Below are 27,222 nucleotides of genomic sequence, written 5' to 3'. Positions count from 1 at the left end.
TGATGTACTCTATCTTTGTTTTATATCAATTTTTTATTTTTTATTTTGACTTTGTAAATTTTGTTATTGTAATTATTATATACTACGTTTATTATAAAAAATTTGTATAACATAAACTATGATCCTATAAAAAACAAAAAATAAATAACAAAAATTATTATAGGTAACAGTAGAGCCATAAATAATGAAAATTTATAGTCCAAAATAAGTCTAAATTAAAGAGTACGGGTAATACTAAAAAAATACTAAAATAATTTTTTGTTTAACATTATAAAATTTAGAGACCACTCTTTCATAATTTTTTAATGTATTTATGTATTTATATAATAAATATTTTTTATATTGTACTTGTGAGGTTCTATTTTTGTATGTATATAAAAAAATAATTAAAATTGATATCTCTAATAGTAATTTTTCATCTAGCGTTAATTTTGATTTGTATAATCCAAACAACATTTATTAATCTATAATCAATTTTGAAGTAAATATTGTCAAACATAAATCATGTTAACCCAAATTTACTTTTCATCAAAATCAATTTTATAAAATCAATTTTATGCAAATTGACATTTGCAAACTGAAATCCAAACACATACTAAATCCTTTTATATATTGTGATAGAATTGGTTTCAACAAAAAAAAATGATCGAAGACAATATTTATTAAATTTTTATAACTTGCAAAAATTATTATACCATATAATAATTAATCCCATAATTTTAATCAGCTATATAATACTATTAATATTTAAATATCCTTATAATATAGTAATGTTATAGGTTGTAAATTAATATACAGAAATTTTGATGGTTATAAATTATAAGCAATTATTGTAATAAATTATAATTAATAGAATATTTCTAATTATTTTAATAAGGATATTAATAATTATAATATTTACAATAAAAATTATACAATAAATTATGATACGAATAATCTTATGTTCATTAATAAAGATATTATTTATAAATATTTATACGGATATTAATATATAAATATCTATAAATATTATAAATTATCGCTATTATACGCAATTATGATTTTAATATATCTATAGGTATTATAAGTATAATATTAGCCTTTTATAGTGTAATAAATATCATTCTTATTATAATTATTACTTATTACTTATTTAAGGGCAAAATCATATAACAATTGCTAATTATGGTTTGCCCGGGCAACACGGTAATGTTTTGATTTTTAGTAAGGAAAAAGGAAAAAAAAAAAAAAAACAATGCCCCTAATGGACTACCCGCAAGCCCCACTCCTCCCAGTCCCAAATCTGAAAAATGAAATCAAAAGAAACATAACCTAGCTGCCACCGTCCTCTCTTAACCCCTTCCGCAGCCATCGCCCAGTGCAATCACATCAACCCCCACCGCTCTGCAGCAACGCCTTAACCTCATCGACAATTCCATTGTCGAGCTATTTCTTCTCCTCGCCGTCGCCGCGAGTTCACTCTTCTCGTCGCCGTCAACGCCGAAGTCTCTATTATCATCACCGTCGCAGTCGAGGTCTCTGTTCTACTCGCCGTAGCCGTGGAGCTCGCATTTTGTCGGCGTCAATATCGCTCTCTGTCTCGCTGTCCCTACCTCTGGTTAGCTTAAACACTGCTTCCTGAGTTTGGTTTTTCTTGATTTTTTGATCTGTTCTTAATAAAAGTAAAATTACTGATTTAGTTACTCGGGTAGTGGTGAGATTTTATTTTTTTTATGCGTCTTGTGAGTTGAATGATTGTTTAACTGATGTATCACTGTCCCTACCTCTGGTCATCTATTCAGCATTATGCCTCTTTTGATAATTTTGATATTGACGTTTTGCTTGATTTGTTCTCTTAATTTGTTGTTGATAATTGTAGCGGGTCTTTTACTATGAAGACGATGCCGGAGAAAAAATAAAGCGTGATATTTTGAAGAGGATAAGAAAAAACTGGAAGGATTCAAGGCACCACTTGTTTCATAGGTGTTACAAACAAATAAGGACTTATGAGAAAAATCTTCAGCATCACCCGAAAGGAATAGACAAAAATGATTGGAAAAAGTTTGTTGACTATCGCCTGAATGAAGAAACGCAGGTAAGCCTTGGTATATTTTATTATTTCCACATAAAAACATGTGTATACATAGTAATTCCCTTACAGTTGATATTCATCATATCTTTCTCATCTGCATTTGTTTTGTTATTTGTTCATAGAAAAAGTGTAAACAGAACACTTTAAATCGGAGCAAGCAACTTTACACACATACTGGGGGCTCCAAAACCTTGGCAAGAAAAAAAGACGAAGTGGTAATAAGTCATCATTTGCATTAAGATTTTGATTAAGCTTCTTGGAAAATGTTGTTGTTTACTAAATTGTGTCAATATCAACGATGTAGGAGAGAGAGCAAGGAAGGCCCGTTGGTAGAGGAGAGTTGTTTATCATGACTCATAAGAAAAGAGATGGCTCGTATATCCACCCTGATGCGCGTGTTGTTAGTGTAAGTCATGTTTGAAAATTTGAAGCAATATATAGCTTACTATATATATGGTGCTACTGTTAACTTCTTCCTTTCCAATGTTGTATATTTGTAGGAAGCAATTGCGAATGTTGAGAGGCAGGATGGATCCTCTAAGCACATTTCACAGAATGACTCGCTAGCACAAGTTCTTGGAAAGGAGCACCCAGGACGAGTTCGTGTCCTAGGTGCTGGACCATGTCCCACCCAAGTCTTTGGTAATGCTGCTGGACAACCGTCGGGTTCTGCAGAGTCCAATGCAGAGGATAAGAGGATGATTGCAGAATTGACAGCTAAGTTAGAAGAAGAGCGGGCGAAGAGACAGTCAATAAATAAAGTCTTGGGATATGTAGTCCAACAGTTAGGAGGCAATTTGCCAGCTGAGATTGCTGAAGAGCTGACTTTTGTGGGCGGTACACCGGACTCGTCATGCGCAGGGCCATTTTCATCTGGAAATCACAACCCACAACAAAAATCTTGAATTTCAATTAATGGTTTTGGATACCTTTTACATTTAAGTTGGTTTAGTACGTTAGGCTTATTTTATCCAACTTGAGCATTCTTACTTTATTTTGGATGATATTATGACAATTTCATTATATATATGTTATGTTTGCATAACTTTAATCTGGTTTGTTATGTTAATTGAGCTGTTTTATTTTGTTTAAATTTGTTTAAATTAGTTAAAAAGTAAAAAAATTAAAGTTTAATAAGCATTCTTTGTCAAAATAGGCAAAATAGTAGAAAATTTAAAATTTTAATGGAAAATTTAAATTTGGCGACAGTTTTGAAACCGCCGCAAAACTATAAAAATTTTTTCCTGCGCGACATTTAGCGGCGGTTTGTAACCGCCGCAAATTCGTTTTTAGCAATTTTCCTTCACATACTGCGGCGGTTGACTAAAACCGCCGCAATCCGTTTTGCCGCGCCTTATCTTCCGGCGTTCCCAGGAACCGCCGCGAAATGTTTTGCAGCGGTTCAAAATCGCCGCTAAACGGCTACAGGAACTGCCGCTAAATGGCGTTTTTGTTGTAGTGCAGGCAAAACTTCATGTACAACAAAAACAAGAACAAGAGTGCGTTGATTGGCGTCGGTCATCCTCCTGTGGATGATAACTCAAGGTGGTTTATAAGAGCTGATGTTGAGAGCGGTCTATAGCTAGATTTCAACATACCAATAGCTATCAACAACTTTGGCTTTTATTGCCTGGTCGGGTCTGATCACGGTAATGTGTGCATCAGATTTTCACAAGGTGGCATGAACTCTAGCCTTCTGATCTGGAATCCTCTAACACGTCAAAGGATCTTTGTTTCTGATGAGGCAAGGAGGCATTGCTGCCATGTTGTCTCACTCTATGCATTTGGATACTTGGCTAATCATATCAAGTATCGCATAGTGCATGTATACAAGAGGCACTATACTGACCGAAATCTTTCATGGAGTTTATATTAAACTCAAGGTTAGAGCATAATCTAGTAGCCATGACAATTATAAAAAAAAAAATATATATGTTTTGGATATAAAAATTTACAATCACATAAACATTAAGGAATATATATATATATAGAGAGAGATTAATCTATTCTAAATTAAGATTAAAAGTATTCAATTAATACTAAATTAATTTGATTATCTATTTCAAAATAAATATAATTATGTGCATTTGATTTTTAAAATAAAAAATATATAATTTTTTTAATTAATAGTTTATTTATTTATATATATGTATATATTAATTATTTCATTAATAGTTTCTTGTTCGTAGGATATATTTATTTTGTTTAAATAATTTTAAATATTTCTTTACTTAATATTGATTGTATGTAAATATATTTAAGTTATATAGATTAATTATTTTTTAATTATGATTTTTTTAGCCTCCAATCATTGATTCTTTTGTTTTATTAGTATCACTGTACGTGTAATAATCTTTATAAATTATACTAATTTTCTTATTTATATATACATATATTAATTGTATAATTAATAGTTTTTTATTCTCAGAATATGTTTATTTTATTTAAACAATTTTAAATATTTTATTATTTAATATTTATTTATACATATCATATTAATTGTAGATAAATATATTTAAGTTACATATATTAATTATCTTTTTATTGTAATTATTTTTTTATAATTAATAATTTTCTTTTTTTAAAATATATTTATTTTTTATTACGATTATTTCTTTATATATATATTTGAGTCTACAATCATTCAAAATTTTTTATACGTGTAATATTCACTAATTATAGTAATCTTTATAAATTACTATTAAAGATATAAATTTAATTTATACAAAAATAGTTATATAATAAGAATAATAAAAATATAAATAATATTATAATTACGTAAAAAATGTTAATTATAATTGTGCATTCATTTAATAGTACTAATGATAGAATTTATTATAAAATAACGGTAAGTATGTATATATGCTATAATAATACGTGAATGTTTTACAATAGGATAACCTTCGTTGACTCATTAATATTACTATTATATGCTTTTAATCGGATATGTAACATGTAAATCCATAATGTTTGAACAGGACAAAAAATGTTTAGCGTGATAAAGTAAGCGAGGTGGTCGCGGTTTAATGCGATAGGGGTAGTGCAATGAATGATATTGGTGATAAAGAAAGAAATATGATCAAAGTTGTTAAATCAAGTGTATAAGATGTGAAAGGAGTGGGTGGAGATCATTCTAATAATAAAAATGAAAGATTAAGTGATTAACAAGTTTTTTACTATCGAATTATTAAACTAATGCCAATAATTTAGAGTTAAGAGTTTCAAGCAATGTCATTTTCTTATCATTGGGCAAATATAGACATTTTTAGTTTGTTAAAGTATTTTTTAGTTTGACAGATAAAAAAATAATCCATCGTAGGTTCAAATTTTATTTAAAAATTTATTATTGATTAATAAATTATTACATTTATAAAATAAAATTTGAATTCTCTATACTTAAACACATTAGTGAGCTATATACTATGCCAATCTTAGTTGGTTAGGACAAAATATGTATATTAATTTCGCTACGTTACCACTAAGAGTTTTACTAACTTCTGTTACCACTAAGAGTTTTACTAATTTCTGCCAACTCTATTTTTTTTATAATTATGTTTAATGGAAGTATTTTTGTAGATGTCTCTAATAAAAATATCTTTTTTATGACTGTATCTAATAGAAGTATCTTTATAAATGTATCTCCTAGATAGCTAAACGTGTCTCTTTATATATATGTTTAAAATATAATAATTAATTATTATTGATAATAAATTGACAGATAATATATTGATATCCTATATTTTTTCCTATATATTAATATCGATCTTTTTCGCTTGCAGATTGATATTATTAATTTCTAAAGATTAACTTGATTTCGCTATCTTAAAAGAACCAAATTAATCTTAATTTTGAAAACTGACTTTCTTTTAATTTTGGGGAAAAGGGAAAAATCTAGTTTCATCATACAAATTTTGATTCGAGTTCCAATTGTCTAGCAGGATTTAAATAAACACAAATTCTCAAAAAATTAATTTCAACGGGAGAGATTCATGAAACAGATATATGTAGGAGACAGATCATCAAGTGTTGCGTGTTGAGCATGAAGGCAGCTGGTTTTCATTTTTTTAATATATCAAGTTTTTGGCAGCATATGATTACTCCATGCACATGACGCTGGGAGATAAATTAAGAAAATATTGTGAACCAAGCATTCTCTAATTAATTAATTAACAATTTCATAAAGAATCTTCAGATTGCAACATAAAATCCAAATGCCCGTGTTTTATGCAGTTTGAAAAGAAAATGACAAAATAAATAGAAATGTTTTTTTTTTTTAAATATTATTGCTTGTATGCTTTACAAGTTCATTAAACAATAAAACTAAAATACGCGCTGCTCCACATACGTTGATTACACGCGCTATATAAGATCCCGCGTATATCTAACTACCAAATTTAAAATATTTGTTTCCTTCTTCGTTTTCGTTATTTTGAGATTTGGTTGTTCTTCTTCTCGCGCGTCTTCCCTCGTTCTTCTCCATCGTTCTTTTCCTCTCCTTTTTTCACTGGTATGTTTTTCGTTTACGTTACTTTTTTCTCTCTCTGCAACTCGAGCTTCGTTTTCTATTTTGATTTGTTGTTTTCTGAAATCAAAGTTTGAACTCGTTTTGAAGATAATGGATCATTCAACCTCAGATTGTCAGCTGAATCCAGGCGAAGTGGATTATGAATTTGAATCTAACGAAGTTCCTGAGGTTTGATTTACATAATGAATTTTCTTTCAGTAATTTGTATAGCATTGTGTAGTTGAAAAATTGCTGAACATTGACTGTGAAACTAACACGTTAACATGAATCTGTCGATTCAATGTATTAGTTGTGATTAATTACCTGGAATTTATAGTAGACGCTCGGGTGTAGATCAGGTCTTTTTTTGGGTGTATTTTTGCTAGAAGTGTGGGTGTATCTACACTATTGGTTTTGTTATTTCAATTGAGTTGTTGTTGTTCAGGTGTATTATATCAGACATGATTGGGTGTGTTTTTAGTTTTTGACATGGTGTATTCTGCAGCCTGTGTATTTACAGTTTATGGCTTTAAAGGTCATTGTGTAGTTGAGTTGTTGCGGTTCAGGTGTATCATATTAGGCATGATTGGGTGTATTTAAATCATATCTATGGGTGTATTCACAGTTTCTGACACGGTGTATTGTGCAGCCTCTCTCGGTTGTTGATGACGAGCTTGTTCCGAAGGTTGGAATGACCTTTACCACCCTTGAAGATGCTGGAAAATTTTACAGGAACTACGCCAAGGCTGCAGGTTTCTCTACAAGAGTTCGGTGCACAAATAGGAAGGGAAACGAGATTAAGAATCAACTGATTACATGTAGCAGAGAGGGAAAATGAAAATCTAAAATATCTCCGACCGAGAAGACCAATCCGACAGCCGGTTTAAACTGTCCTGCAAGAATTTATATACACACATTGAAGGATGTCGGTGCTTGGATCATTTCAAAGGTTGTGCTCGATCATTCACACCTCTGCTGTCCAAGCAAAGTAGAGATGCTCAAACAGCACAGGGAACTAAGCATGTACATTCGTCGTACAATAGAGAATAACGAGGAGGCCGGTATCAGACCAAGCAAAACATACCAATCATTTGTTGCGGCTGCCGAGGGTCACCGTGAGTTAAATTTTATCGAAAAGGATGTGAGGAATTATATTACCAGGGAAGTGCGGAATGTTTCCGAACAAGAAGATGCAAAGGAATTCGGAAAATATTTGTTAAGAATGAAAGAGAAGAATCAGAATTTCTTTTTTGAGCTCCAACTCGAAGAGGATCAATCGATTAAGCTGGCTTTTTGGGCCGATGCAAGAAGCAGAGCCGCCTTTGAGTATTTCGGAGACGTCATTTCATTCGACACCACCTACAATACAAACAGGTAACAAACTGCCCCTGTTTATGATGCTAAATTAATGTATTTTTACGAATCCGCAGCAGAGGTGTATATTGGCTGTTCCATTGGGTGTATACGAAGCATTTGTTGGGGTGTACCTAATGATTTTGCATTCTGGACTATGGTAATTTGTTTCAGGTATAATTTGGTCTGTGGTTCTTTTGTCGGGGTGAATCACCACGGTCAGTCAACACTTCTCGGATGCTCTTTGATGAAGAACGAAGAAATTGAAATTATTTCAATGCTGGCTTCGTTGCATGGGAGGAAACGCTCCGAAAGGGTTTCTCACCGATCAGTGCGCATCAATGAAAAGGGCTTTAGAGGCCTGTATGCCAACGACAATTTACCGTTGGTGTATTTGGCACATCATGAAGAAGATTCCAAGAAAATTAAACGGGTACAAGGGACATGCCGATATTGAACAAGAAATGAGCCAAGTTGTTTGGAACTCTCATAGCAAAGACTCATTCGATAGGAATTGGAATGATTTTCTGCTGAATTTTGGTCTTGCGGACAACAAGTGGCTTTCAGGTAATGTCTTTTTAAAATCTGCAACAGAGGTGTATATTGCATGTTCTCTCGGGTGTATTTACAGTCTGTGTTTGGGTGTATTATGCAGATCTGTACGAAGACCGTCACATATGGGTTTCTATCTATCTGGATCACCACTTCTGGGCAGGGATGAGAAGCACACAAAGGAGCGAGAGCATGCATTCATTTTTTAACAAGTATATCACCCGGAACAGCTCGCTTATTCAGTTCGTCAAACAATACGATAATTGCCTCGGAAGCAGGGAGCAAGCAGAGAGAGAATCAGATGCTGCAGATTTTCATACGGTCATACCGTGTGCAACCAAATCCTCCATTGAAGCTCAGTTTCAAGATGCGTACACTCATGCAAAGTTTAGGGAAGTCCAAGCGCAATTCAGAGGAAAGGAGAATTGCATCACCAGATTAAAGAATTCCGCTCTAGGCTATTCAGTATACGAAGTTGGAGAACAAGTTTCCAGCTCAATATTCAACAAGTTCGTGGTTACTTACGACTCAGTTGCAGCCGAGGTAAAATGCCAATGCTTATTATTCGAGTCGAGAGGGATACTGTGCCGTCACGCACTAAGCGTGTTAAGCTTCGAACAAGTAAGCCAAGTGTCACCTAGATATATACTGGAACGATGGAGCAAGAAGGTAAAGAGGCGACACACACACATCAAGATCAGCCACGACGAGCCACTAATGGAGCCAAGAAGCAAGAGGTTCGACCAATTAGTTTTTCGTTCGCAAAATATTTGCGAATTTGCATCAGAATCGGAGGAGCTGACTGCAATTCTGCACCGTGCGTACGATAACGTCATGGCCGAGATAGAATCATTAAAAGCCAAAAGGAAGGGGACATCTTCTTTATCCCACGAAGACGCCAACTTGGAATCCGTTAACGAGCTTCAAAGCCCGCCAAGGATTCGAACAAGAGGACGTCCAAAAAATAGGCTAGTTCAAAGCTGGACAAACAGATTGCAAATGCCACAAAGAAGAAGAAGACGAAAGTTTTAAGCGAGGTAAAAGTAATGTTCTTTAAATTTGTGGCGATTGAGTTTATTTTTCTCGTTAATAGTTTAGCTAATATGTGAGTGTTATATTCAGATAAACCTGTTTGATGCTGCATCAGCGGTGCATTCAAATTCCAGCCAATATCAAGGACACGTTATGAATTATCAATTCAGGGTACCAGCAGCAGGGGATAACTCTTTGGGTGTATAGTTTTAGAGAATATGGGTGTAAAAGTATTGTTCTTTTGGGTGTATTTTTGTTCATTGACAATTTACATATAGATACATATATAGATACTTATAGAACAAAAGCTGTAAAAATTCGCAGGTTATGGTTGTATATTTGATTTGATGTTTTTCTTCATATTTTAGTACTTGTAATTCATACATTTTGAATACAGCACAAATAGTTTGGGTGTATATTTTATGCAATCTTGGGTGTATTATTAGACCTGCGTTGGGTGTAACAGATTATAATTTGCGTTTATATATGCCTTGATTTTTTCCTTTATATTTTACCACCTGTGATACAGCTTTTGAATATAGCACAGACAGTTTAACAGCACAGATAGTTTAACTATGGAAAAAATATACATGGAATAGAAGTTGTTGATAAATGACAAATATTTACAGCATTTGTTCAATTTACAAACTACCCAGCAGTTGGATTACGCAGTTTCTATATCAGCAGAATTTATCTGACAAAACGGACTCAATAATACAAAGGATGGCTTTGACAGCCTTATAGCATTACTCTCTCTAATTGCCCGATCTCTCTCCTTATTCATCTCACTGAATAGTATCCGTGAAGCATACTCCACTCTATAGTGGTCCACCTCCTCCTACAATTAAAAAGTATATTCTGTTTAAACAGCAATATTAATTCAGTAAAGTAATACAGAGTTATATAGTTCTAAAGACAGTTACCTGTGGCCAATTATCCCATTCATACTTCCCCTTTTTAATGTTTTCCGGCTCAATTAACTCAAGCCACTTCATAACGTAGATAGCGCAGTCATAGCTGAAAACGAAGAAAATAAATTACAAATCTCATTTACGAAAGTTTAATGTTCAGAGTCACAAATTTATACCTTGTTTTTTGGCCTGATATTTTAACATATGATGCTTTAATTTCCTTCTCCTTCTCGTCTTTCTGAAGAGGTTCCCCGCCGGCATATGCTCTCAATCTTGAAAATACATATCTCTTAAATACCAAAACAAATCAGTAATACACCCGATTGAATGGACAACATACACCCAACACAACTAACGAAATAGACCTATCTATTAAAGTAAAGAAGACAGAGGCAACTTACAGTGAATTTATTAATCTGCTTTCTCTCATCGCTTGGAGCTTTTTGTGTAGCGGGTCAAGTATATGACATTTCCGCTTCGTTGTATTTATCAGCCATAACCACCAATGCCCCGAGTGGCAAACAGGTGCAAAAATCTGAAGGATTACCACATTTCAACAGTGCGTTATTTTATTTGGCATATAAGTAAATAAGCGTACTAACAAATTTAGCAAACGAAAACTTACATATGGATGCGAAGTTAATTTTTTTCTATCTATGAAGGGAATAAAACTCGGGTAGTCTTCCACCCTGAATTCCTTATTCATTTTCAGTGATATGAATTCCCCATCTGGGTGATCCGAAAGTGCCATGCTCTGCAAGAATTGCGAAACAAGAAATGAAATACTGAAAATACACAACTTACACCCAATCGAACGTAAAAAATTCACCCAATTCAATACAGAAAATACACCCAAACATCGAAGAAGTAACACTTACCACAATATCGGGGGGGAGACAGTATATTTGTTCTTGAAACCTCTTTTCATTTTTCTGGTTGAGGATGAGGCAGATGGCAGATACAATCTAGAAATATATGCCGAAATCAATTTTACATTAATAAACATTGCAGTTGACTTTGGTGTAAAAACATTAATGTTATTCTAATATTACCTGAGATTCTACATCACTTTTTGCCTGGAGGGATACAAGGTGCATCCTCATACTCGTTAGTATTGCCATCTGCGTCTTCCTTCAGTCTCGTCCCCCAGATGTAGCACTTTTGTTTCATATCATCCGTAATCTGATTTGTTGCCCCAGGAGTTTCAAACTTACGAGAACTTTCTCCCCCAGTCTCCCTCTGAAATTGTGGACTTTTGTTTTTTCTCTTCGCCGCACTGCTTGCTATTTTTGGGCCAAATCGTCCAATTGTTCTATCAAATTTGCAGCTTCTGGAGATTTTGCCCTTTCTGTCTCCTGCGTTGACGCCCCCTCCTGGCTTGAATCAGTCAATCCAAGGCTGAATGAAGGCACCCCTAGATCTGTTTTAGGAACATAGGTTGCTGTTCGTGCCATCATCAACAGGACAGCAGCGTCTTCTGCGGCTGGATGACTGCGTCATCATGTATAAGAATAAGAATAAGAATATACGGATGATAAGCAAAGATTGATTTTAGTCTGATGAACTTACATTTTAGTTGGAGCTGGGGGAAGCGTGGGTGTGGTTTCTTGAAGTTGTTTGGGGGTTTCAGGAGTGCTGCACAGTTACACAAAATTAATCATGGCGTCAAAAGAAATTAATCAGGAACAATATACACCCAAAATGTTAGCAAATATACACCCAAACTCTAAACAAATATACACCCAATACTATTTCTTACGTTTCTGTAGTCCCTTCAATCTGTAGCATAGGGGTTGGTTCAAAATCTGTCTCAGTGGTTGTTTGGGATGCTGGCACAAAAACCTGAATCGGGACTCTAAACAAGAAGAAAAAAGAAAGGTTAACAACACTTTTGAAAATAATAAGGTTATAAGGTTTAAATATTCTTGGAAAACTCACATTACAAGCGCATCCGACGGTGTCTGTTCCCTCACAACCATCACATTCGAATCAGCCGGACTCAACCTAAAATATACCCAAAGAAAGTCAAAAAATACACCCGAATAATTCAAAAAGAAGACAGGCTTTGTTTTTTGAGAACTTACATACTTGCAGTTTTTGCTTTTTTTTCCTGCCTTTTTTTTCTTGAATAAAATAATAAAGGGCTTTTTTTTTCTAAAAAAAATATATACATAATTAGAAGTAGAAGGGTAATAGAAGAACAAAAGTAACGGTTATTTGAAAGAGAAATTACATGCTCTGTGATGGCTGGTTTACACTACTCTGTTCTGTGCGTCCTTGAGAGGAAGGATCATCACTTCCCAAGTTCACAGCCGGTATTCTAAAACAGATTTGATGTTATTCAGACAAAATAAGATACAGGTATAAAATACACTCAAATGAATGCACAAGATACAACCAACCGAATGGACAATATACACCCAACACAACAAACGAAATATCCCAACTTAATAAACAACATACACCCAACTTGATGAACACAATACACCGAAATGGTTCCACAAAATACACCCAAATCATGATAACAAGATTTTATTAAATAAAGCTTCTTACATTTCAGAGGACACATAGCGACCTTCTGTCGATCGCAGGTCAGCTTGGTTCTCCCTGCGAAACAAGAAACAATTATTAGCATACAAAACACACCAAAATCTGAAGTAGACACCCCACCAAGACATACCCCTCTGCAGCAGATTTATCAACGTTTTGCCTTAGCCATTCATCCAGTTCGTCACTTGATATTTCATATCTCTCACTACATTCATAAAAGAAGATGTTAACAAAAATAATTACGATGATAGACGGTAATATAGCTTACGAGGTACTGTACCCATCAAAGTATTGATCTTCTTCAGGAGGTGAATCCTCCACAACAACTATTTTCTTTTTTGGTTGTGTTCTGGGTGGAAAAAAAAAGAGTACCAATCAGAAATAAAAAATTAATTTTATCACAGAATATTATCCAAAGAAGTGCTTACTTTTTTGGTGATGTTTTTGTCTTTTTCTTTTTCTTTTCCTTCTCCACCGGTGATGATTCTTCGCTCCTATAAGTTAATAAGAGACACTTCAGTTAATACACGAAATCTTTATAATGAAGCCAAAAGAAAGGAGTAATAATTTCAGGACATTACTCATCACTTGATTCAGATTCAGATTCTGAATCAGAATCTGACTCCTCTTGACTCTTCTTTCTTTTTCTGGAGTCGATTCTGGAAGGCAAACAATCATTATTTAGAACATACTAAAAAATACACGCAAAAGATACACCCAACTGAATATACAATATACACCCAACGCAGCAAACGAAACACACCCATCTTAATAAACTACATACACCCAACGTGATCAACAAAATACACCTAACTCGAAAAAGAAATTACACCCAAGTATGGTACTTACTTTTTCCCCTTTTTGCTGCGGTGTTTTCTTCCTGAATCCTCTGAGTCTTCTTGAGTCTCAGACTCAGAGGTAGAAGTGTCACTGTCAGTAGTTGTTTCTTTCTCCGAAGACGATGTTGAACTCGCCTTCCTTTTTTTGTTTTTTTTTTTATTTCTTGTTTTTTTTCTTTTTTTTTCTTTTTTTTTTTTTCATTTTTTCTCTTGCTCTTGTCTCCGCCATCTTCACAATCCCCTGAAACATTAGATATTTTAGCTAGCAGTATTCAGGTAAATAAAATACAAGCAACATATTATGTTTACTTACCAAAATTTCCTCTCTTTCTGCAGTCATTCTTTCCACCAACTGCTCCTTAGTCCAGTTGGCAATCCAGGGCTTTGGTGGTCTTTCAGCCCTCTTCTTGCCTTTGTTTTTTGAAAGATGAAAGTAAATTATCATCAGGGCGAAGAGGCAGCCATCAATTGCCTTCTTCTTTTTCTCCTTGTAGTCTGTGATGCCCTTGACCATGAAGGTCAAAACATGCCCCCCCCAGTTTCTCTCCGATATGCCGTCCATCTTAAAAATTGGGGCCAAGTGCACAGGCGATATTTTGTTTATCGTCGTTGGCAAAAGGAACGCCATCTGTATATAGAGGATGAATATCCTCTTGAACATCAGGCGTTCCTCTTCGTTGCCAACGCCGATTTCCATCATCTCATCGGTAAGACTTTTGAGGGTCTTACCCTGGAATCTTCTAAAAATTATTTTGTCATCATCAGAAAGTTTCTTATACTCAACTTTCTCAGGAAATAGATCTCCTACAAAAAGGAAAACAACAAAGTATCCAAGTCGGTTCAAATACATCCAAGCATCAACCTAAATACACCCAATCATCAACTTAATATACACCTATAATTTTAAGCTAGTTACCTGTTGCATTGATGCCAAGCGCATGACCTATTGTTTTTGGTGTTATTTGGAAAGAACCATATTCTGTTTTCAGTCTGTTCTCCCCAAGTTTGAAGTTGTTTGCCAGCTCCCTTAACAGTTAGTGATCCACCCTCAGTGGTGGGATGTGCATCAACCCACCGAATCCGAGATCCCTCACAATCGCCTTCTTCTCCTCACTCATGTTTCTGAACTTATCACTTAGGAGATGTATGGCACACTTAAGGTCTTTTGTTTAGTTTCTTGCTGCCATTTTCTCTGAAACAAAAAATACACCCAAAGATATCAGTAAGATACACCCATATATAAGAATCAGATACACCCATATGTAAGAATCAGATACACCCATTGATAACAGTAATATACACCGATATGTAAGAATCAGATACACCCATTGATAACAGTGAGATACTCCCATAGATATGATTCAGATATAGTATCCATATATATCAGTCAGATATCACTCAAACATGCTTCAATATCAAGCCACATTACAAGTTCAAGCAGTATACACCCCCCAATCTACGGAATAAACCCCCAAAAATCAGTTACTAGAAGATCTAGAACAACAAGAATAACAGGATAACTTAGAACAACAACGTAGAAGAACAGTGTAACAAAGAAGCAAGAGTAACAGTAAACCCTAGAACAACGACGTAGAAGGAAAGCAAAACGTAGTTTGTAATATGGAAAATATACAGGAATCTTAATGAACTTACGTTGAGTATTGTTGCTTTGTTTTCTCTTCAGATTCTTGATGGAGAGTTTGATCGTGTTTTGACGGAGGTTTCGAACAATGACTTGTATATTTTGAACTTTGATTTTCGCTCGAAAATGGAAGGGTTTTCTTGTTTTCGGAGCGTTTTGAGAAGTGGAAGAAGTGGAAGAAGTAGAAGAGTTTACCATACGTAACCGTTTGAGTGTTGAGCGCGTGAAGGTGACGCTCCATGTAATCTCTCTTGATGCGCGTGACTTGTATTTGGGCTGGGCCAACTTGTAAGCTTGTAAGCTTGTATGTGTAGCAGGCCCGATATTATTATTATCATTATTAATTTTGATAAGATTCTTATTTAATATAGTACACAAAAATACTCTTATTTTAATATTTTTAAATTGTCTTGGATGACAATAATACGTATTTTCAAAATACATGTAGAAAATTGTATTATTTATTATTTCTGTTTGTTTATTCTTAACTAGATGGTGAATCTATATTCTATTTCTATCTACATGATACTGGAACAAAATTAGGTAATTTAACAAGTTGGTCAACTTGTACTGTGTCTCGTGATTTGAGGTCTTAACATCTATCCCCCGTGTAATGACGTATAAAAAATTGTAGTCTTCTACCAAAAACATTTATTGCTTAATCTCCTAATTGAGGAGTATCTTCAATGTTTGACCATAGTACTTTGGAATTTTCTTTTGCAAAGCTATGATATTTCTTTCGTTTTTCTTGTTTGTGCTATTGATATGTCTAAGTAAATGTTTATCACTTGCCATTCAATTTAATTTGACACTAAGTAAATGAGAATTTGAGTGTTAAAGAAAAAAAAAATCACGCTGAAATCTAGAACTAATTTTTTTTTAAAGAGTAAAGTATGGTTTTTATTTCTAACGTTTGTGGTAAGTTTTAAAGTTGTCTCTAACGTCTGAATCGTCTTATTTAAGTTCCTAACGTTTCAAAATTGACTCAATGTTATCTTGCCATTAGGAATCTATTAACGGAATTGACGGCGGGATAAAATTGAGACGATTTTGAAATGTTAGGGACTTAAATAGGACAAACATGTTGAGGATAAAAATGATACATTGAAATAAATTTTAATTTTATCCTTCAATAATATCAATTTTTTACAGTACATAATTATTCAATTATTTTTTAATCACATCTAAGTAAATTATACTTAATTACATTAATTTTATTCTAAATAAATTTATTTTTTATAATTTTACTCTTAACAATTTTTACTCATCATAAAATATTTGTAGAATGACTAGTATATAAACTTGTGGGAAAAAAATGATATATACACAATAAAGTAATGTTGATTCTAGTCATTTTACAAATATTTCATGATGAGTAAAAATCTTTAAGAATAAAATTATAAAAAATAATAAATTTATTTAGAATCAAAGTAATGTGATTAAAAAATAATTGAATAATTATGTACCGTAATATAAAAGATTGATATTAGTGAAGGATAAAACTAAAATTTATTTCTATGTATTGTTTTTGTCTCAAACGTTTTCATCCTATTTAAGTCCCTAACGTTTCAAAATCGTCTCAATTTTGTCCCGCCGTCAATTCTGTTAACATATTTCTAACGGCAGGACAATATTGAGTCAATTTTGAAACGTTAGGGACTTAAATAGGACGATTCAAAAGTTAGAGACAACTTTGAGACTTATCCCAAACATTGAGAATAAAAACGATACTTTACTCTTTTTAAAAAATATTTTTCTTTCTTTTGTTTCACTTGTTTGGGCAATAAATATAGTTTAGAAACTTCAATATAATAAAATGTTAGATATTGATATATTATATTTGCATTGGTGAGAGTTATAGGAGTCACAACTATACATTCAAATGATATCTTATATTTGTGTTTCTCTGTCATGAATTAAAACTTTATTTAAAAATTTGTCATTATTCAACGAGTTTCTATATACATAAGGTGAGATTCAAATCCTTAACATTTGATTAAGTAGACAATTGGACGAGTGAACTAATCATTCGATCAAACCCAAGTTGATTATCTTATAAATCATTTAACAAAAAAAAAAAAAAAACTCTACAACTAAACGATTTACCTAACTAAATCCAACCAAGTTATTTTAACCTAATTAACATCCACGCCCCAGTAATCCTAACTAACTTCTTTTTTAACATTTTCTTCGTGATTTCATTGCGTCTTTTTCGCTCTTCTTCTCTGCGTTTTCGGACTTTTTGTTCTTGTCTGCGTTATCGTTTTCTATCGTTGTTTTGTTTCTAAAATCAAACATTGAGAGAAAACAATGTATGATACAAATTTGAGTGCGTTGAACAATGGCAAGTTTGATGATGCAAGTTCGATTACGTTGGATCAGGGTGAGTTGGATGATTTTTTTTTCAATCGAATGTAGTCGACGAAATTTGATTGAGAGAATAATGTAGTTATGGATTTGATTAAGAAAATCAATGTTGATGAAAATCAGTGTTGATGATTAAGGATTTGAATTTGATTGAAATATGAGTTATGATAAGTTCGTTTTTGTTATGAATTGGTTTGTGAAGATCAGTGTTACTAATTTGATGTTTTGTATATTAGATTTTGGTGTTTTCAAATATGAATAATGGTGTTGCTTTTGTTTTGAGTTAATAATAGTGGTCTATTGATCAGATTTTTGTATTATTGCAGTTTAATGTTGATGAGCAATTTGTCAAATTATGAATTATCAATTTGGAAATTCAATACAATAAGATAGAATTTTCCATTTTAATTTGAATGACATTCGGTATTATTTGTTTAGTATAATGAAATTGATGTTTGCTTTCTGTGTTATATTGTGTTAATGACTACTGAATTTTAGCTGTTATTGTATTTGTTGAATATTGAATTTTAGTTATCTACAATTGTTTTGTGGTAATAGTTTTGGGTTTAATATCAACAATTTTTTGTTTTTATTAGAATAAATTTTGGTGTTGTGATTGTATAATTTTGGTGTTACATCATATTAAACAACTTATTATCCATCGTATTTTATTAAAACACATCCAATTAGTATAGAAATTCCTAATATCCATGAATTGCTATTTTCCAATATATTTACAAAAAAATAATACTCATAAAATTCAAAAAGAAAAGTATTTTTCAATATATTTACAAACAAATAGTATCCATAAAATTCAAAAATAGAAGTATAATATTCATCCTATTCTATATCCCCTGAAGAAAATTTATAGCAAAGACTTGTAATTGCAGCAGATGGCTTGGATAGTCTTATGCCTTCAAATTCTTCAATGACTTTATACTTCAATTTATTTGTTTCGTCAAAGAGAACCCATGAAGTATATTCTTTTCTGAAATGATCGACTTTATCTTGCAATTGAAAGAAAATTATTAATCTGTTTTAATTTAGAGTTAGAGAATTAACTATATTTAAATATACATACTTTTTTTTTCGAATTTTTCCAAGTGTATTTCCCCATCTTTGATTTTTGCAGGATCAATGAGTTTCAGTCATTTCATGACATATAAGCCGCAGTCGTAGCTAATAAACAAAGTTTAAATAACTCAATAAAATATGTTGAATCATACTGAATCTAAATCACATAAGAAACACTACAACTACATAGAGATTCTAAAGCCAAGCCTATGACATGAATAACACTGAATCCAAGTCATAATAAAACCTGAAATTTGCAAATGATCACACCAAAAAACTCATCAGCATGAGTTAAATCATATAAGAAACAATACAACTACACAGAGACTTCAAATCCAAGTCTATGACATGAATGACATTGAATCTAACTCATAATAAAAATCTGAAATTTGCAAATGATCACACACCAGAAAACTTATCAACAAGACTTAAATCACATAAGAAACAATACAACTATGTAGAGACTCTAAATCTAAGCCTATGACATGAATCACACTAAATATAAATCAAAATAACACCGAATTTGCAAATGATGATACCAGAACCCTCATCAACATGGCTTAAACCACATAAGAAATACTACAACTACATAAAAGCAAAAATGCACGATTTAGAATCAAGTTACCTTCAATAATGCTTCGTGTTTTCGTCTTTTAGAAATCTATAGAGAGCTTTCTTTTTCGTCTTTCGTTATGTGTGAAACCTAGCACAAAAAACTTCGCAGAGAGATTTTTTGTTTGGTGTTGTTGTTGATGATTCAACCTAGGACAGAGAGCTTCGCAGAGAGATTTTTTCGTTCAGTGTTGTTGTTGTTGATGATTCAACCTAGCAGAGAGAGTCGTTTGAAGTTTAATGTTGAAATGAGAATTTTGAAACGGTTTGTCGTCTCAAAGAGCGTGTATTGAAACATCATGTGCGTTGAAGAGTGAGAGCCTGTTCGCACGCACTGGGTAATGAAGTTGGTTTTTGTTGGGTTTGTGCCAATTTAATTCGACTGGCTGTCAAAAAGACTTGGATGTGTAGCAAAACGATCATTTAAATACTTGTATTCGGCAATTTAAATTATTAGGAGTCCTAACTTATTCTCCTAATTATCATCCTAGCTTTTAAATAAAAAATTTTGAATTTTTTATCTTATTAATTTTTTAAAAGTAATATATTTATTTAAATTTTTACTTATTTAAGTATTAAAAAGATAATATTTTTTTGGTGACTATTAAAAAAATAATTTAAAAGATAAATTAGGACTCTCAATCACTAATCATAATAAAAAGGATAAATTTGCAAATGAAAAAAAAAAAAAAGCAAAAGAAATGGGAAAAAAATAAAAAAAAAATTCATCAATCAATATAGGCTGGTACTAGAACTACCCTCCAAAAAAGCCAATGCCCTTTCTAAGTTGGCAACAACTTCAGCCATTTCTGGCCTTTCTTTTCCCTCCAAATTCACACAATGCATAGTAATGAAAGTCATAATCTTAAGAGCCTCAACCTCATTAACATTAGGTTTTTCAATTCTATAATCCAAAATACTCCATAATTCCCCTTTTGCTATTCTTGGCCTTGCATATTCTACGATTCCCACAAGACTACTCTCATCACCTAATTTGAAAACAACTCTTTTTCCTGTTAGAAGCTCCAACATAACCACTCCTAAACCATACACATCACTTTTTGTTGTTAACACATTCAATTCATAGTATTCCGGATCTATGTAACCAACTGTGCCAACCGCCTTTATAGAAGTCGAATCTTGTTCTATCTCCGGCCAAATAAGGGACAATCCGAAATCAGAAACCTTAGCATTCCAATTTGAGTCCAATAGTATATTTGACGATTTGATATCTCTATGGATAATTGGTGGAACAGCGTAGTTGTGAATGTACTCAATTCCCCTGGCAGCATCCAATGCAATTTTGATCCTCATCTTCCAAGAATTCAAAATGCTACTATTTTTCTCAACATTATTCTTGTTATGTAAATGTTCATGGATTGATCCATTGCTCATGTACTCATAAACCAAGAGCCTCTCTTCATTCTCCTCGCAGAAACCTATTAGTCTCACAAGATGCTTGTGATGAAGCCGCGATAACAATGACAACTCTGAATCAAATGCAATCTCCTTCTCTTGGAATTTCTTCTTTGTGCTAGAAACAATATCTCCTCTTTTGATGGCAACTTTGCGATCATCGGCTAGCTTCCCTTTGTATACAGAGCCAAAGCTTCCAGAACCTATCTTGTTATCATTTGAAAAATTGTTAGTGGCTATGACTAATTCATGTAATGAAAAATTCTCAATCTTATCCAAATTATGCTTTGATGATGATGAACTACCAACACTCCTATGTCTCCTCAGTGATCCTAATGCTGCATTCGATGCGCGATTCGCTGACATTGGAGCCAATTCAATATAGGCATCATCATCAGAATCATCACTTCTTTGAGGTTGTTCTGAATTACCAACATCTCTCTTCTTCAAGAATAGTCTTTTAGCTCCAATCCAAAGGAAATAAAGAATAGTGCATAAACCAGAGAAAGCACCAATTGATCCAACAATCAAAATGACCAAAATCACCCTCATGTTTTTGTGATGAACATTAGAAACTTGTGTTGACGATGATAGTGGTGGTGGTAAAATCAATGGCACGACTAGTGGAATTTGACTATCCTGACATGAATAGCAAATAGTTCCAGAACCATGACACAAATAGTCAGAATTTGGATATGAAGCACAAGAAGAATCACAACCACCTCTAACACATGGACTAGGAAGAACAATTCCCAATGGAATCTCATAATTAGTACCATTATTATTAGACCAACCAGGACCCCAACAAATCAAAGACAAATTTATAGTTGTTACCCCACAAACAAAATCCAAACCAGCTACAATTGACTCAAAAGAAACATTATTAAACAAATCAAACTTTTTGGTATCTTCAGCACCACCCCAACATAGGACAAATCCATTTTTTCTTCTAATACCACAAGTGAAATCTTCTCCCAATGCAAGTTCTGAAAACTCTGAATAATAAGAACTTGAATTTAAATTAAGACCCAATTGGCCGGAATCATTGTTCCCTTTGCAAATTAAGTACTCATCATAGATTGTTAAGCCACAAACATGTGACACTCCAGCAACCACCTTTGACATAGAAATGTTATCAAATTGTGCTTGAATTTTACTACTAATATTGTTACCCCAACAATGAACCTTTCCATTATCCATTAACACCCCACAAGAGAAACCAGACCCTGAAGTGATGCTTTTGAACCTAAGGTCCTTACCAGGTGAATAAAACTTGAATCCATTTTCAATGCGGCCTCCTCTCCAACACCTTACCACACCAGACTGAGACTCTCTAGCACAAACCTGACCAGAATAATTCTTGTTAGTTAGGAATAATTCATCATAAGCATACAACAGAACATTTGGATAAAAAAAAAAAGAGTATTGATAATGTCCCTTTCTATTAGTAACCTTGTTAAGTGTTTGTTTAACATATATATATATATATATATATATATATATATATATATAATACTTAGTTAAAAATATTTTTACCCATATTATATTTTAATTTAAATGATTCAATATTGATGAAAGAAAGAATTATTATATATGTATTATTAGTACAATATTAAAATATTATTATTATTATTATTATTATTATTATTATTATTATTATATCTTATTTTCTATTTAATCCTTTAAGTGGATAATAATACAACATAATTTTTAAGAGCTTAGTTTTTGGTGCATTTTTTATATCAGGTAATTGTATTTTAGATTATCATCTATGACACTGACACGGACACGGGACACGACACGACACGGATACGCCGACACGCGAATTTTAAAATCTTAAATGACACGGGACACGCATATATATAAAATATAAAGTATTTTTTAAATAAATTATAATGATATTTTGATATTTTATTGACATTAAAATATAAATTAAAATTTTTAATTATTTTTAATGTCTTATTTTAATTATATCAAGTATTTAAAATATTTTTTTTAATAAATAATAATATATACTATATCTAAATTTATTTTAAGAATATATGTTAAAAATAAGATTGGACACGTGAACACGTGATGGTATTTAGGTGTGTCTAAGCGTGTCCGAAAAAGAATTTTTTATTTTTTATTAAGACACGGTGTCGGACGAGTGTCGATGAATGTCGTGTCCGAAATGTGTCCGACACGCGGACACGATAAATCAGCAAAGTGTCCGCGCTTCATATGACATCTTGTCAATTTTCTTATCTTACACTAAAGTTAACACATGTAAAGTGTCTAAAAATAAATGAATAACAATATACTAATAAGTAGTAAAAATATATTAAATTATCTCTAAATTAATCAAATAAAAAATTGGATTATTTTTAAATAAACCAAAATATTTATATTATTATTATTATTAGACAAAACTTTATCTAAAAAAATCTACACCATTGGATGGAGTACATTTTTTTTAATATACCATTGGATGGAGTAATTTTTAAAAAAAAATTAATTTTAATATACTAATAATATAAAAAAATTTACACATTTGTTAAATTAAATTTGTATTCTTATAACTTTTTAAGTAATAATTTAAAAGTTAATTATTTTTATTAATATAATAATACACAATTAATTATATTCATTCAATTTTTTACGTAAAAATTAGAATATTTTTGTACTAAATTAATATACATCTAAATTAATATACATCATTAAATGCCTAAAAAACATTTTAGACAGAAAGAAATGAGAATGTATGAAATCCAACTTTATCATTAAATATACATGATTTTCTTGCAATAAATAAATAAATAATAAATTTAATTTTAATGTATTAATAATTTAAATTATTATATATATATATTTTAAATGATTATTTTTATATTAATTATTAAAAATAATTATTTTTTAATATAATAATATATAATTAGATGCACGAATAAAATTTACAAATAAAATATAAATTATTTTTATTTTTCAGGTGGCCATATGATTATTAATACTATAATTTCTTACATATGAATATGTGCTACTAGCTAATATGGATTTGAATAAAATTTACAAATAAAATATAAATTATCCTCTAAAGTTTGAATTTCATTTTAGAGAATAAAGTGCGATCTCTCACCATTAATTTCATAAGTGGGACCAATAATAAATATGAAAGAGAAACTATTCAAAGATAGAAGATCACACTTTACTCTTTAAAGTGAAATTCAAACTTTAGAGGATCCAAATCCAGCTAATATAGTAGGGGTAATGTTAAAAAAATAAAAAAATAACTAGAATTTATTTTAATTAAATTTTATTAATTATTATAATAATTAATAAATATTAAATAAAATAAATTTTAATTATTTTTTATTAATTTTTTTAGTTATTAAATATTAAAAATATTATTAATATATTAAAATTAATTATTAATATATTTATGTATAAATATATATAATTTAATTTATTTTTAATTTATATTTATATTTTAATATATATTTTATATTAATATATAATTTTAATGATTGATTTTAATATACATATAACATAACATATTGCATTAAACATCTTTGTATAGTAATATACGATGACAAAAGACTTTGTTAAACAAAAAATTGATCTCAGATTTAAATAATTAAGATTGTGTGATTAGAAAAAATGAAAGATTAAAATTTTCTGACCTGAGAATCACCAACAGTTAGATCAGTTAACTGCACCACGTCACTGTGGAAGATCCTCTTCGGCACCAATACCGATGCTCCGCCGTCCACGTCCCAGCAAAGGAGGCTGAGTCCACCGGACCGGAGACCGCAGAAGAAGCTCCGACCGCCGGAGATGGATTCAAAGGACACGTGTGGAACCACCTCATCCACCGGTGCAACATCTCCATAATAATAATAATGAGAATTCTTGTGCTGGTTTTGTTGGTAGCAGTGGATGTATTGTTTGACGTCGCCGGCAACGATGGCGCAGACTGTGGATGAGGCGTAGATGACGGCGGTGGTGGATGCGGAGCCGATGGCATTTGCGGCGGTTATGATGAGAATGACGGTTAAGAAAAAGAAGGAGTGTGTGTGGTAAGAATAAGAGGGTGGTGGTGTTGTCTTCATCATAGTCCTCGTCGTTGGGAATTGAAAGAGCTAAGGTTTATTAGAGAAAATCTTTTTTTTTCTTTTTCTTCATTGAGATTAAGGGTGTGTGAGTGAGAAAGAGGGGTCAATGTTTAAAACGTTGAAAGAAGAAGGGGTCTGGGTGCGAGATATAATTATAATAATAATACATTTATATATAAAATATATATTTTTAAAAAATATTTTTTTTATTTTTTATTTTAAATTAATTAACCGCTAAAAAATTATATCAATTCTAACCGATTAATTAATTTTTTTATTGGTTTGTTTTCAATTGAACCGGATCGGTCTCATAATTGAATCGACAAATTCAGTTGGATTATCAAAATTATAGTTTTATTTTATAAATAAATAAATAAACATAACACTATTTTTTGTGTATATTTTATTTTGTACATGTTTTTATTATAAAAAAATTACATGTTTTTATAATATAAAATATAAAATTTTTATATTTTTACTTTTTAACAATTAATTTTAAAATAATAAAAAATGCAAAATATTGTATAAAAAATGGTATATATATAATTTGTAAACAACAAAAATAGTAGATTGGTGTCGTGAGGAAATAAGCAAAGCATTTATGAAAAATGCTATTTACCCTTTAAAATTTAGTCTTTAGTCAACTTTTTTTTAAATTTATTATTATTTAATTCATTTAAATATCCATTTTTCACGTGTAAGTTGTTTAAAAAATTAGGAAAGTTATTTATTTTTTATTTTTTTCTAAAAACTAAATAAAAAATAATATTTAAAAATATGTAGTTGCATTGTTTATTAGGATTTAAAGTATTAAGTTATTATTGAAACCATTACTATTTGTTTCTATGATTAGTTTACCCATTCTTATAGAGTTCTTGTATTTAAAATGTTTAGTGGTTGAGCTTATATATATCCATACACATTATTCTAATAGTTAGACTTTTAACTAATAAGATCACTGATTCTATTTTTCATTCCAACTTTTTTTTCTATTACCCTTGTTTTAATATGGTATCACGAGCGACACCGATTCGGACCTGGAACTTTTTCAATCTTTATTTTTTTTTCTCTTGTTTCTTTTCCTTTTCCATGGCTTCCACCTCTAATTAAATCCAAAAAAAATCAGCTTGTTCACGTTGTTAATAAACTAAATGAAAATTCTTTTCTTCCATAAAAACAAATTGTCTTGTCCATAATTTTCTCTCAAAAATTTGAAAATCATCTTGATGAAAGCAAAACCCTAATCCAATTTACCACAGAAGCTAACAAAGCTACTGGAAATGAATCCTCCACCTATCAAGCATGGATTGAACAAGATTATGCGATCCAAACTTGGCTATTGTCTTCTATGGATATTTCTTTTCAGAATTGTATGGTTAGATGCACTCGAGTTCATCAAATTTGGGATCGTCTCAACACATACTTTGCGACTCACACCAAATTCCGCATCAAACAACTCAAGACCCAATTAAAATTCATCAAGAAACTTACCCTTCTTGCCACTGAATATCTCCTTCAAATCAAGAAGATTGTAGACCTTCTTGCTGTAGTTGGTTCTCCCTTTACAATTGATGAACATGTTGATACTATTCTTGAGGGTTTGACTATAAAGTCTTCCGCACCTTTATTCAGAAAAGAACCATGGACATTCTCGAACTTGAAGCATTCCTCATGTATTTTAAATTTCATGCACATTATTGTTGTGTTAGATCTTCTCATTCTAAACAAATCCTTTTGCATGGTACTGAAACAAATAGTATTTACAAATTTCATAATGTGAATGTTTCTGTCACTATTCTCTCCATGCACCAAAAGCCTTTTATACTAACATTGTTTCTCGTGATCTTTGGCATAAACACCTTGCTCATGCCTCTTCTAGAATATTGCCTTAGCTCTCCAACATGTCTCTATTCCTTATTTTAATAATATCACTGCTACATCCCTTTGTGATGCCTGTTGCAAGGCCAAAAATCATCAACTTTTTCATTTTTCATCTCATCACTCTTACTCTCATCCCCTTGACCTCATCTTTGCTAATCTTTGGGGTCCCTCCCCTATCCATTTCTCATTCAATTTTCGATATTATTTGTCTATTGTTGATGCGTACTCTGACTACACTTCTATCTTTAAACTTCTCAATAAGTTCCAAACAATCACTGCCCTCAAACAATACAAGGTTTTCATTGAAAATCTCACTGGATACTCTAT

The 27,222-nt window shown here is 31.8% G+C and overlaps 2 protein-coding genes across 2 annotated transcripts; one reads left to right on the top strand and one right to left on the bottom strand.

Annotated features, from left to right (window-relative positions):
* Positions 1-2,420: 2,420 nt before the first annotated feature.
* Positions 2,421-2,976, top strand: LOC107616256 (uncharacterized). The gene is made up of 2 exons (XM_021107675.2): positions 2,421-2,477; positions 2,572-2,976. Exons 1-2 carry the CDS (start codon positions 2,421-2,423, stop codon positions 2,974-2,976), a joined length of 462 nt encoding a protein of 153 aa, XP_020963334.2.
* Positions 2,977-20,123: 17,147 nt separating this feature from the next.
* Positions 20,124-25,122, bottom strand: LOC107644805 (putative serine/threonine-protein kinase-like protein CCR3). The gene is made up of 2 exons (XM_021107674.2): positions 24,583-25,122; positions 20,124-22,267 (listed from the first exon to the last, which is right to left on the bottom strand). The coding sequence occupies exons 1-2, from the start codon at positions 25,012-25,014 to the stop codon at positions 20,240-20,242; spliced, it is 2,460 nt and encodes an 819-aa protein (XP_020963333.2). The 5' UTR covers positions 25,015-25,122; the 3' UTR covers positions 20,124-20,239.
* Positions 25,123-27,222: the final 2,100 nt, after the last annotated feature.

This window comes from Arachis ipaensis, chromosome B1 (assembly GCF_059453495.1).
Source record: "Arachis ipaensis isolate K30076 ecotype BB chromosome B1, ASM5945349v1, whole genome shotgun sequence".
Lineage (NCBI taxonomy): Eukaryota > Viridiplantae > Streptophyta > Magnoliopsida > Fabales > Fabaceae > Arachis > Arachis ipaensis.
The sequence above is the reverse complement of the archived record's forward strand: the minus strand, read 5'-3'. Positions and strand labels throughout refer to the sequence as shown.

What these genes read in the sequence shown, in the direction of transcription:
- LOC107616256 (XM_021107675.2), top strand. Translation starts at nt 2,421, where the DNA reads ATGACTCATAAGAAAAGAGATGGCTCGTATATCCACCCTGATGCGCGT. An exon ending in CTGATGCGCGTGTTGTTAGT is followed by an intron (nt 2,478 to 2,571) that starts GTAAGTCATGTT and finishes GTATATTTGTAG; the next exon opens with GAAGCAATTGCGAATGTTGA.
- LOC107644805 (XM_021107674.2), bottom strand. Translation starts at nt 25,014, where the DNA reads ATGATGAAGACAACACCACCACCCTCTTATTCTTACCACACACACTCC. An exon ending in TAACTGTTGGTGATTCTCAG is followed by an intron (nt 22,268 to 24,582) that starts GTCAGAAAATTT and finishes TATTCTGGTCAG; the next exon opens with GTTTGTGCTAGAGAGTCTCA.